At 45.9% G+C, this 13,773-nt stretch overlaps 1 protein-coding gene across 1 annotated transcript in view; it reads right to left on the reverse strand.

Moving 5' to 3' along the window:
• The window catches only part of LOC142585277 (uncharacterized), a 151,407-nt gene that overhangs the window by 36,381 nt on the left and 101,253 nt on the right, over window positions 1-13,773 (reverse strand). Inside the window, exons 3-4 of the mRNA XM_075695909.1 lie at window positions 12,167-12,263; window positions 7,055-7,179 (exon numbers count right to left, since the gene is read on the reverse strand). Coding sequence (XP_075552024.1) covers window positions 7,055-7,179; window positions 12,167-12,263 — 222 coding nt within the window. The remainder of the gene's footprint in view (window positions 1-7,054; window positions 7,180-12,166; window positions 12,264-13,773) is intronic.

The raw sequence follows: 13,773 nt of genomic DNA on the forward strand, positions 1-13,773 counted from the left end.
TGGTAAGGATTCATAATACAAAAAAATGGGTAAGGCGTGCAGACACGGACACAAGAGTAGAGAAGTGGACCCCCCCCCCCCCCCCCCCAACACGAGCGCCGACTATCAACTGAAGGAAGCACTGAGTCGAAAAAAAGAAAGAAGACACAAAAATCATCTGCGCATGCTCTAGAATGGTAGCACCACGTGTCAATCTGGTACACGTGCCGGTCTACGTGAGAGATAACTGTTAAGGCATCTGATCTCTTCCTTATGTAAGGTAATCGAAGGCTGTCTCACTCACGCACTTCCGCCGTTATTGATATGCCATGCCTCGACCATATGACGTGTATCTTCATTCCTATGCCTGTACAATATCGCGTATTCATCTAACTCAGGCGTGTATTTACAATGTTGGCAATGTAAGGAAAGATTAGAAGGCGATCCATCGATTAACAACCGTGTATGTTTGATTAGCCCCTGATTGATACACCGCCCCGTTTGCGCTACGTAGAAATGGCCACAGGTAAAGGGAACTTTATATACCACACACATACGGCAGTCAGTAAAATTGTTGTTCTTAATGTGGTTCCCTGGACAAATATATGTTATAATAGCCTTCTAATCTTTCCTTGTAATGCCAAGATTGTAAATGCACACCCAAGTTAGATTAATGCGCGATGTTGTACAGGCATACGGATGAAGATACGCGTATTATGGTCGAGGCATGGCATATCAATAACGGTGGAAGCGCATGGGTGAGTCAGCCTTCGATTACCTTACATAAGGAAGAGATCAAATGCCTTAAGAAGACGCTTTAGCTCGGATGCTCCTATATAAATACGTGTAAAAGGAGAATTCGTTTTTCTCGGCAACCACTGCACCACATTTGGCGAGGTTTGTGGCATTTAAAAGAAAAACTTAAGATCTAGTGACTGTCGGTATCGAATGTTTGATTTAGGTCGTAAATGTTTTATTAAAAATTGGCCAGGATTGAAAATTTTCAGAAAACAAGACTATCAACATTACAACGCTGTAACTCCGCAAAGAAAAACAATATCACAATTCTGCGAATTGCGTATGATAGTACATCTAAAGCGGACAAAATTAGTGTGCTACACGCGAATCTAAAGAACATTCAGCAATATGGAAATACGGATTTTGGAGAAGCCTTGTAAACAACGTAACAAATTCACGTAAAATACAAATTGACCTATCGAATTTTGACCACTTTGAATGATCTAATGAATGCCGTTTACAGAACCGCGATATTTGTTCTTGATGAAGCTGTAAACTTCATGCTTCTATATTTTTCGAACTTTTGTATATTTTAAAATCTTTTTAAATATTTTCAGGTCCTAAATGGAAATTCCGCTTCCAACAGTCACTAGAATTTAACTTTTTCTCTCAAATGCAACAAATTTCATTAAAATCGGTCCAGGGGTTACCTCACACAAACGTTTTTTGCGTTTTACGTGTACTTGAATAGGCCGTTCCGGAGTTTGGCCCGAGCTAAAGCTTCCTCTTAACAGTTATCTCTCCTGTAGACCGGCACGTGTACCCGACTGACACGTGGTGCTACCATTCCTGAGCATGCGCAGATGAGTTTTCTGTCTTCTTTCCTTTTTTCGCCTCAGTGCTTCCTTCAGTTGACGGTCCACTTCTCTGGCGTCCCTGTCTGCGTGCCGTACCCCTTTCTCGAACTATATTCTTGTTCCCAGTTTCGACTGGATGCTAGCACCTTTTGTCAGCCATGTTTACAACCGCTCGTCAAACTTTTTTTTTATATTTCTGCACATTGTTTTCAAAGAGGTGCCGCGCTAAAGCGTATCCACCAACCAAGGAAACTAACTCAGCAGATTCGTCAGGGGAGAATGAGAAGCGAAAAGTACACTGGACCGACGACGATACGCGCGCGCTGCTGAAAGTGCGGAAGACCATTATGCAAAAAAGAAGTGAGGCGTGCAGACAGGACACAGGAGTAGAGAAGTGGCCAACACGAACGCCTCACTTCTTTTTTGCATTGTGAATCCTTACCAACTAGCTCAGCTTTCTGTCGTTCGGAAGACCATGTTCAGCGATTTGCGCAGAGCGAAGCGCCACCTGAAAGTATACATGTCGATTGTCGAGTGTCTGCGTGCACAAGCTGCCGATAAACATCGCGATCAGTTGCGAACGCCATTTTGTACGCTCGTGTAGACAGGGAACGCAAGAACGCAACGACATTCGGCACGAATGTCATCTACAGGTGCCTGACGAGGAGCAAAACGAGAACAAGGTGAAAGGTGGATTTGTCTCCTTCAAGGCCTTGAAGAAGTCAAGTCCACTTGTCTCAACGTTGGGCTCCTGCTTTCACCGTGCTCTCGTTTTGCTCACCGTCATGCACCGTAAATGACATTCATACCGAATGTCATTGCGTTGTCCACTTGTCGAAACGTTGGCTCCTGCTTTCGCCTTTCTCTCGTTTTGCCCGTCGTCTTGAATTTCCACCTCCCGCCTCCCTCGTGTTTTCCCTGGATTTACGGAGCATGACATTGCACGTGCCGTAGGGCAGGGGTATTAGATTTTAAATTGGAAAGATTTGGTTGCCGGAAGAAGTTGGAAGGCACCCGAACGTGGACCTCCATATTCTCTCGTTAGTATAATAGTATATAGTATAGTATATAGTACAGTATATAGTATAATAGTATTTAGTATATAGTATTCTCTCCAGCGCGAGGGATTTTATCTTCCGCGCAGCCGTGTGCGGAAGATAAAATCCCTCACGCTGGAGCTCCACCTCTTGTGAGCTTTTTAGCTTTGTCATATCCACAGCTTCGCCCGCGATATGAAAGAAGCACGGACAGGCGAACCATGTCCGGTGCAAATGTCCCTATGCAATAAGCCGATTTAAGCCTCCTCAGTGCAAAGTTAGCACAGGCTTCTCGGGCGATATGATTCCGGTGACGATCGCGGCCTCGTCTTTTCGGTCCGAGTGTGGGCGTGAGAAGCAGTACCAGGGTTTTGGCTGCATTGGGGGGTTATACTCATGCTCTTGTTTCTTATTAGTGCTCAGGAGTCCAAGAGTTCGACTGCTCTTAAGCGCAGTTATATGTACTGTGCTATTTTACTTAAACAGAAAGCGAAACTGAGGTCATCAAGCAAAACATGAGTATGATGCGTGATGCGAATATTCTGCTTTGTCTGCAAGGTCAAAAAGAAAATCCAATTGCTAGGCGTTTAAAAAGCCTTCTTCGTGCCTACTTTCCATATCTGTGGGCTTCATGTAATAATAATAATAATAATAATAATAATAATAATAATAATAATAATAATAATAATAATAATAATAATAATAACGACGACGACGACGATGATGATGATGATGCGTAGCGAAAACGCTACGCATCATCATCATCATCTGAGCTGTGTCTGAAGGTGTAGAGGGATGTACCCATTGTATTCATCACGAGACATTCAACCGCGATGCATATACTCATTACGGTGGTGAATTAGCCCAGTTATTGAGGTTCCATGCTTGAAATCAGCGCCAAGAAAAACTTAAAAAAGATACGCGGACAAGCGAGCCGGCAACACGAGGGACTGTGTCGTCTTCTCGGTCTCGTGTGACTTTCCTTTTACTGCCGTTTTCAAGTGCCGCGCATATATGCCAAGCGACCCCACGTGACCGTACATACTCACCGCGGCGTCGTCCGTGCTGGTGACCAGTTGCGGCGTGTGCGCGTTGAGCTCGGCCCGCGTCGAGCGCGTCCTCTGTTCGAGCTCTCTCTCGAGCAGATCGACTTCACTTTCCAGGATGCTGATCCGTGCCTCCTGACCAGCACAAGTGTGCACAGCGCATGCGGGGAAAGGGGGGAGGGCAAGGAGGGGGGAGCCTCTGGAGCAAGCGCAAACGAAACGAAAACGAGAAAAAAAGAAAACAAACGGGGGACAAGACGCGAACTACCGAGAAATCAAAGAACTTAACAAAGCCGTTGAAAGCAGTGACTACGCTACAGAGGGTGCAAGCTGGTAGGGTAGGATTTGCGGCTACCTATAGGCTTCGTGCAATGCGAGTCACTGTAATTTGGATAGGCTCGTAGAAACAAGGTAGTAGTAGCTTGCCTTGCCCAAATTAAATCGCTACAATTGGCGCGTTTGTGTAGCTTTATTTTTTTTTCTACATTATTTACGATTTCTTTGACTTCCTACGGGCTTGTAATGTCCTTTGCACCGTGATTCCAAAATTGAATAAAAATATTGTTACAGTTCTAGCCTCTCGATTTATCTTTATTTGAATCTGTCCCAGTGTAGCATGATGGAGGAAGTCGCATGGCCGCTTCAATTCGAATCTCGTTACTGAGAATCGGATCGGAAGATTGAATCGGAAGATTGATTCAGGTGGTTTCAAGTCCCAAAAGTAACACTGGGGCTTCAGAGACACAGCAGCGGAAGCTGCGCATTAATTTTGACCAGCTAGGGCTTTTCGAAATGAACTTGAATGCAAGCACATGCGCGTTATTATATTTCACCTACAACGCAATGCCACAGTCGCTGCCGGGAAGCGAACCCGGAGACACTGCAGACTGCAGCAGAACACCATTGCCACTGAGACACACAGGCGGGTATTGAAATTGAAAGTTTAAAAACCCATGCGTCATTTGAGCAGCGAGAGCTTCAGCAGTGTACGTTGCTCGCATCTCACGCTTAGCCTTAACGCTCTTGCGTGACGTCATCGAAAATCGTGCCATACATTTAAAAAAATTGTGCTATGAACAGGTGTCTGGATAGGGATAACACAAGAAGTCCACTACAAAGCACGAACAAAACGCATCCATGCGCATACAGTGACGTAATCTCGGGGAGAAAAAATACGTGCATCATAAAGGAACAGCGAGCATGCGGACTTGCATTTTTTTTTACAAACGCTATGAGTGTGCACGCCTAAGCGTTGCTCTACAGCCGGAACCATATTAGCAAATGGCACAAGCAGTGCTTCTTATTGAATCTTGAAAGTTTGCTTTTTCCGATCCGCATCCGACCGAGACTTAAGATAAAAAGACTCGTCTTCTCGTACTGTCCAGTGAATCTCGAGCAACGTACCTTGGTGTCCAAGATGGCCTCCATCATGGTAATGTGGTTTCCATACGTAGTACGCAACTCCTCAGAGAAGGAGCGCCATTGTTCCGGGGTGGCGCAGCCATCGCCGGCCGTGCGTCCAGCGTCAACGTCGTTCTCAACTCCTCCGCGCTCCAGAACACACTGCTCTTGCCAGATCGCCAAAGCAATGCGTTGTATCAAAACTCACGAAGTCCTATGGTTTGGCAGCAAAATCGCGCAGTTTCACGTGTAGTGCTCAGTACAAGTTATCACTTTTTCTATGGCAGCTGGTTACGTCTACACAACGTATTTGCCAATAAGGCCTTGTGGATCAGCTTTTTTTGCTTTTAAGACTTACGTTGATGAGGTGCTGATAATTTAAACGACACTTACGTGACCGATGTGAGTGGTGCCAATGCTTCTCGTCATGCCAGGGAAGCCAACAGGAGACTCCGAAAACGTATTGTTAAAGCATGCATGAGACAATGATTCCGAGGGGTCCCGCAAACAAAACATCTTCTCTTCGCCGCAGCTTTCTGCAACGGTGGAATGTGACTATGCAGATATTCGTGTGGAGCTCGGCCTGAATTTTTCTTTAATTTTAAGCGACACTTCGCTATACCTTCATGGCATTTGTCAGAGGGGGCCCTTGTCAAAAGGTTACGGCCGACCCTACCGTGTGACGATTTGCTACTCTGAGATGCGGTGGGAACCAGGTCACTCGAATCGTAGTCAACGTTGTTGACACACCCGCCTTGGTTGCTCAGTGGCTATGGTGTTGGGCTTCTGAGCACGAGGTCGCGGGATCGAATCCCGGCCATGGCGGCCGCGTTTCGATGGAGGCGAAATGCGAAAACACCCGTGTGCTTAGATTTAGGCGCACGTTAAAGAACCCCAGGTGGTCGAAATTTCCGGAGTCCTCCACTACGGCGTGCCTCATAATCAGAAAGTGGTTTTGGCACGTAAAAGCCAATAATTTGATTCTTTTTTGTTGACACGCGAAGTGAATTAAATTTGATCTCTTGACAAGGGCGCACACCTCTAACTCAGCGCTTCGAGAATCTTCGCGGGCAGCACGCCAGACAGTTAGTTACTCATGGCCGACACAAGATTTGCGATTCCATTTTGTCCCCTGTTGGGTTCCCCAAACTCCGGACAGAAGTCACTCAGGACGCGTCCAAGCGCTCTGCGGAGCACAACAGACTCATCGTACATGCAAGCACCTGCTGATGAAAGTGCCAAGAAATTGTGTGCAGCGGTGCTTCTGATGAGTTGTTCGTTCGAAGCCGCCCTGTACACCTCCCTTAGGAACGAGCGAAAACTTAGAAATGGAATCACTATCAAAGCAGACTCGATTCTTTGACGCATCCAGCGACCCTGACCTAAACATTTTGGCATCTGGTTTACAACGTCCCTTTTCACGCTGACCACAAACCTTAAGCGGCGTCCTCCGGTCTTGTATCGAGAATACCATGATGACCTGGACAGATTGTGCGCCCTTGTAATATTTGGTACCCCGGAAGAATTAACTCTGGTTTGTGACGCCTATTAACCCTATATATTAACATATAATCTTGTTCAATAAGGATCCAGCCTGGCAGCCCGTTTTCCGAGTGCAGTTTATTTGTTGTTGTTGTTGTTCTTTAGAAAATCAGCTCACGTAATGGGGCTCCTGCAGGACCCGTCAGCAGATCAAGTGGTTCGTTATCTAGCAAATATACTGGGAGTCGCTGCCTAGTACAGGGTCCTATTATTTGATTGGGACTCAATCCTTTCTTCTCGTTTCTTTTTCCCTTCTAATAATTCGTAGCACATATTCCAACTTTCTATCGCAGGTGACTGAATACGATGCCATCCGACATCATTCTTAGTCAGTATACAACTGAGACCGCTGCGTAATATTCCGACCTCGACGAATCCAATGCCCGCGTTCGCAATCGGAGATTCATGCGCGCTGTACACAATTAAGTGGGTTAATCGTCACAACGGAGTGTACCTTGCCAATGTCTCGGTCTCTGGTGTCCAACATGGTCTCCAGGTGGCGCGCACGGGCTTCGGATTCGATGAGGCGGCTCTTCAGTCGCTCCATCTCCATACGCTGTTCATCCAGCATCTGGCCCCCTGCGAGGCAGCGACATTAGGACGTTTAATTTTTTTATGTTTACGTTGCAACGCCCTAGAATATCCGAGTGTACTGCCTTCAGAAAAGTCACGAACCAGAATTTACGTTTGTGCTTAGTGGGGAAAAAAAACGAAATCGTCGTCTAAGAGCGACTCAAAATTAAGAGCGACTTAAATCCCATACTAACACCTTTATTGCCACGACAACAATACATCCTGTGACAGCAGCACACATGTGACAAAGCACGCACTACAGAGGTACACACGTCTTAACCAAGCATTAAGGTTCAAACAATAAAAAAAAGATCGAAGATAAAAAGGAAAGGTTGCAAAGAGAGTGGCCTGGAATTAGGTACATCGATGAAACGCGATCCATTGGTAATAAGGACAACAAGAAAAAACCCAATTAGGAACCCTAGAAAATCTTGAAAAAAAATTATAGTGCCCTATGAATACCTCTATCTTTAAACCACCCACATGTATTATTCCGCTGGCGAGTTTATTGCGCTGCGTCTTTTCTTTCACAATGGCGATCAGACTTGGGGTTTAGTTCAACTCACTTGGAGAAGCAGCCATGACACACAACAAAAAAAAATATAGCGTAATAAAGGCTGCCAGCGTACCTACCATTTCGTATACGAGGTGTAAAAGCTCCGCCCATTTCTTGTGCAAGTAACATTCGTTGCCACCGCTGTGAGAAAAAAGGAGCAACGCGGAGCTTCGCTCATCACTATACGTAGCGTTGACTAAATACACGCGCCAGATATGCATCACTCTCCCTACAAAAAACTGCTGGCTGATTCCCCGCTGAAATTTCGCGCAGTGGTAAAATTTCACCTGGAAGGCGCTTTACACTTGGCGCTCCTACGTACACGACACTCACTATATAGCAGAACATCGTTTCTGTACTTCAACAAGAGAACGTTTCTGTACGTGTAAGACCTGCAAAAGCTCGTACTGGAAAAAAAAAATGAGGTGACCTTGTCGTTTCGCCTTCAAGACAGTTATGCTTACACTGGGGAAATAAACAGCTTTGCGAAGGAATTTCTGCGAAGCAATTTGCAAGAGCTCGTGAAATAAAATTAGGTTTGCGCGATTGTAGCAACTAAATTACGTGTCGGTCCATTTCTGCTGACCGACAAGCAGCGTGTGTACCTCACGTAGGTTTAGCTATAACAGCACATCCCTTCAACGGCTTTCACTGGGACAAATTTAGCTAATAAATTCCGGGAACGGACAAGGACAATGTATGTGGGTGTATCGTGGGCGTCTATCGAAGTGGTTAAAGAGTCTGATGGTTAAATACAGGCTATAATACATACTGTTTTTTACACAGTAAGTATGGCATACATCTCGAGCTGTTGAATACCACAGCTTAGCGGCAGTGTTGACTAATACGGGGTGGCTGAGTGCCCAATACACGCACTCAAGGCTAAGTACGCTTGGCACAACATCACCACAACCACCACATATTACACATTACACGTAGTAGGTGAACATTGAGGTACACATATGGATTCAGCTGTACTATTACGCTCTGTCTACAGCTTTTTCTGGGTAAAACATGGGAGCGTGTATATGGCATATACCAACTTTGAACGTTTGGCTGTGACCGTGTTTCGCAGTGGGAATAGTAACCTGTGTTCTGTGACCAATGTTCTGTCGTCGTTCCTCGAGAAATCGTCACAACAACTTGCAACATTACTTCGCACGCCCTAGAAAGTTGATGTATTCATTTTTTTCCGCTCACGGTCACGGGGTGGAATGCATTACCTGCACCATGTATTCATATCCGATTGTGCGAGTTTGTTTGAGAACGCAGTCAAGCTACTCTGTATGTCTAATGCTTTTGTACTTCGCTTATAGCACATTACGCGTTCGCTAAGTTTGGCGAAACTGAAGATTTCTTTTATAAAACCGGTGTGCGTACTGATGATCTGTCCTTCTACCATTGTCTTCATTTTCAGCGTTGTGCAAATTATTTATGAGAGCTAGGTAGACCACGCACGTGTTTGATTATTTATGTTTTGATCAGGGATGCCTTTTGATGTTTGATCACTACGTTGACACATGAACGATGTTTCAACGTATTCTCAAGTAAACCAACCTGCTCGGTCTACTAGACTGTCGTATGGATTAAATAAAAAGAAGTTATCAAATATTTTGAGCAAATCGTAAAGAAAAGAAAAATAATTCGGAGAGCATGCATTCAATAGCCTTCCTCAGCGTTCACTTGGTCAGAATCTGGCTAAAAAATGGCAAGAAATACATTTGAGATACATTAGAGCCTTACGTACATGTACACGCAGCCCTCCAAATATTTTCATAACCTCGAAACCTGCGACACATAACCTGCGAAAGCAGCGAGAGTAGCCGGGCGCATGCGCGCAGAGGGTCCTAGTGTGAGAATGCCGTCTGCTAGGCTATTCCAATGATCCAAGCACAACCCCTGCTCCTTATCAACACATCTGTCGTCTGAAACTTCCTAATATACCCACTGTGCGCACAAGAAGACATGTGCCGCGCATTCCCGTTTGCGTTGGAAGCGGATAAGGAGCAGGGGCTGTGTGTAGAGCTTAGCGGAATAGCCAAGCGCAGCACACGACTTCGGACAAGAGTGTGCTCTGTGCGCATGCGCCTTCAGTCGTTAATTTTTCGTAGCTGCGCTCGGGGCGACGCAGTGCTGACCGTCGTGTCGGTCGACGCACCCGCGAGATCGTTAACCTCTAGAAGAGCTGTAGTTACACCTTTCGAAGATATCGCATACGAGCAGCCCAAGTACTCATATACATGTCATAAGTGTTCGTGATATGTGAACGTATGATATGTAAAGTTAGTCAGGCCAGTGCCCTGACAAAGACGAGTTCCTATGTCCAAACGATTCCAGGGCTGATGCTTTCATTGTTCCATCGTAGTTGACGAGTTGTCTCCATCTTCCCATGGCCATTTCGCCTTGGTCGGATTTCAACTATAGGATATAGTTAGAACCTCCTGACGACCATCTCTGGCAGTGGGTCAACAAGCACGGCGAGCAAACGAGCGGAAAATAAGCGGGCAGTGTAGATACGAAATTGCACCTTTCTAATATATCTGGTGCAGGGGCAGTGCATGTGACAGAGACAGTGTAGGTGATATGTATTCATATGTGTGCATACGAGTATAATATGGGATTTCTATCAGTGAAGTTCCCCAACTAAGAGAAGTCATCTTGTAGAAACGGTCTCAAGCTGATGCTTCCATAGTTTGCCCGCTGCTGATCAAGTCTATTCCCGTCTTCCTACAAACACTTTGTCCTGTTTTGACTTCAACAAGAGAATACCGTCACAATCTGCTCAAAAACGTCTCTCAGTATTTTAGCGACCCCGTCGTGGAAATGCGCGGGAAGTAAACACGAGCCGAGTGCGCATTCAAAATTACAGAAAACAAATTCGACAAACACCCCGTTACACTTTGATACGACAGTCAAAGCTGATGTGGAGTCGCTTCGAGAAGTAACCTTCAGAAGGAGGCGGAAAACACTCCTGATGTCCTTGGAGCTATCGCATCACTATACTGTTTCTAGAGCCTTCGGCTCTCTGCTTGATGGTTGAGTTTACAAATCCCACAAACGGAAAGCGATATACCTGATCTCCATGTATGATTCGCCGACTCAGTCGTGCTTTCTTATTTTTGACTCACTGCCACATGAAAAGCACTAGCCATCAACAGAGCAAGGATACTGGACCCTGCTCGTTTACTATCAATCATTTCAATAAAAAGGAGAGAAACTACGGTGTCCCACCCTGTTGGCAAGCTTTTCTGCTTCTCGTCAGCAGTAATACACGCTAATATACTGGAAATGCAAATGAAACGTCCTTAGCTATGAGCTAATGACATTTCGCCGGTAATCTTTGCAAACGCCGACACAAACTAAGAACGTCTACAGCGTTATTAGGCAATTACCCTCCGTCGCAGTTATCGGCTGAGTAAACATTACAAATGAGCCACCCAACCAAATGTGACAGAAATTTTGGCGATACATTACGCCCAAAGACCTTATCAGGCACAGCTTCACTAGCCTTAGCACTGAAGTGGCGTAGCGTTGTCATGGTTTGTGTTCCACTTGACTGAAATCAATTCGAAGCCTAAAAACGCGTTCCCCTTTCGCTACTTGGCAGAGTTTCAGGTTGCCATTAACTTGATCCTAAGTACTGTTTGCCCTCGGGCGTTCCGGTATCCTACACAACTGAAGCTACTGCCCAACTTGATCACGTGTACACATTTGCCTTTTGGTTGCTTTTATGGCTAAACTGCTATCCACACTGAATCGAAAGCAATAATTCCTTTCTTTACACGCTAGGGACAATTCTTTCGTTTCTTTTTCCGACAGTATATGTTCTAAGTACCCAAACTGAAGACTAGCATCTCTCCTTAACAAGCAGTAACTTGGGGTCGCATATCCTGCACTGATCAAACGAAAGCTGACCCGTCTAGTACGATGAACTGTTCTCTCGCAAAATATAACGATACGGCAACTGTTTCATACCCTAACGATGCGTGACACCGTCGTCCTTTCGCTTTAACGCTGGTCTCAACAACTCGTTCACCAGCATTAACAGGTCTTCCCGCCTCTCTCTCTCTATCTCTCTGCGCTCTTACTTCCTTTCGCCCCAGAACTCCTCCGCGCTTCCTAATGTGGCACAGGCATGATATGCCTTTCCCCGTCGTTATGCCAGAAGCCCCGCGGAACGCATAAATTGTCACTAATTAGCCAGCAGCGCGGACAGATCGTTAAGAGCGCTTGAGGGGAAAACGCCGTGGTTAGCATTCTGTCCGGGGCAACTCGACTGGCCCAGGGCCGAGGCCACCGCTGCTGTCTGCATCGCTACGAGCCGATCAATTGAGCGGCAGCTGGCGCCAGCGTTACGGGCGCCGGCCGCGATAGCGCCAAACGGGTCCGCGAACCAGGTCACGTGCTTATCAGCGCCGAGGCCCAAGTCGAACGCACCGACGCCCTTGCTCTGCAGCATCTCCATCAGCTTCTTGATGCTCTCGTCTCGGGATGCGAGCGTCTGCTTCTGCGTTTCTATCCGCAGCTCCAGTTCCTGCAAAGAAGAAGAGGCGTCTCAGCGAGGGCGTCGTCGGTCACGGCTCGGTTCACAGCGAAGCATGCGGCGACCCTCTAGTACTCTCGCAATTTCAAGAATACACTCAGCGTTATTTGGTTAAAGAAACATATACACAAATAGACGGATCCAAAAGAAAAAGAAAGAGAACGAGCTGGCTGGCAACCGCCACCGGAAGGAACACAACGTCTGCCTGTTCTTTGGGGAAGAGGGGATAGCAAGGCAGAAATGGCAGATAGCAAGAGTAGAAGGCCAGAGGGATGAAAACAACAGCAACAAGATAACAAATGCGCCAAGAGGAAGACTGAATCGAGTATGAGTGGATTTTAACTCGAGTAAGACTCGACTTCAAGCCTTTTTTTTTTTAAATATAGCAGAGGCACTTGCGCGACGCACCACCAAATATAAAGCTTCTTGCATTCAGGTGCCTGGCACGAAAAAAAAGCACTATATTATGCATGCCCCAACTGGAGGCCTAACCAAATCTATCTGATAACTTCACTAGAATCACTACAGAATCCAGCCAGTAGATTCCCTCATCCATGCTATTCATACAATACCAGCATATCATCTTTAAAAACGAAATCCCGTCTAACAAATCTTGCTTGTCGTCGTTGAGTCGCCAGTATGTGCTGGTTTAATAAGTTTTCCTTCTTTTTCAGCTCAATTCGTGTTCCGCCCTACATCAGACCTCCGGCACGCATTTAACTCCCCATTGGTCATCTCCTGCAAGTTGCCCGTCCTCGTGATCATAGTACAACGCTTGCTGCGTCATTATTACCTCGCTCAGCCATGGCCTTCTGCATGACGTCACTGCAATCACCTGCCTATCTACATTTTCTGTTTGTAGAACTGCCATATTTAACCAACAATTTGTTGTATATGTGATTACTTATACCTGTACCCACCCATTATGTAATACCCCCGACTTGGGGGTATTTGTGAGCGGATGTGGCCTGATGACTCGCAGATTGCTCTATAAAAAAAAATATTTCTCTGTATTTCTTCGCCATGAAAGAATATCTTCTTGGCTGAGAAAAAAAAAGCTCAAGCTTTTTCTTCGCTTTAAGAACAAATGGAGCGTCGGTACTACCCCTCGGATGAGCATTTACTACTAGTATGGGAGCAATCCTACGCATCCTATTTATCTCCATTTTCGACACTTATCATCTAAAAATCCACATCAGGCGTTTGAACGGCAAGTTTCAAGCACAGCTTCCCGACGAACTTCCAATGCTAAAGAAGAAGAAGAAGCATTTCGCGCAACAATGAGAACCATGCTAGAGAATTTCGTTTTGTTAATACTGTTCCTCGTCCGTTCACGCTACGACAGCTACATAAATGAAGCTACAGAGAGAGCCAGTTGACGCTTATTATGACGAGGTCAGCGCGGCGCACATCGAATGTAGAGCGTACTGCAGACGGAGCGTACTGCAGACGGAGCATACTGCACGTAGAGCGTACTTTAAGCACTGCCCACGTGAGCAAC

Source organism: Dermacentor variabilis, chromosome 6 (assembly GCF_050947875.1).
Source record: "Dermacentor variabilis isolate Ectoservices chromosome 6, ASM5094787v1, whole genome shotgun sequence".
In the NCBI taxonomy this organism is placed as follows: Eukaryota; Metazoa; Arthropoda; class Arachnida; order Ixodida; family Ixodidae; genus Dermacentor; species Dermacentor variabilis.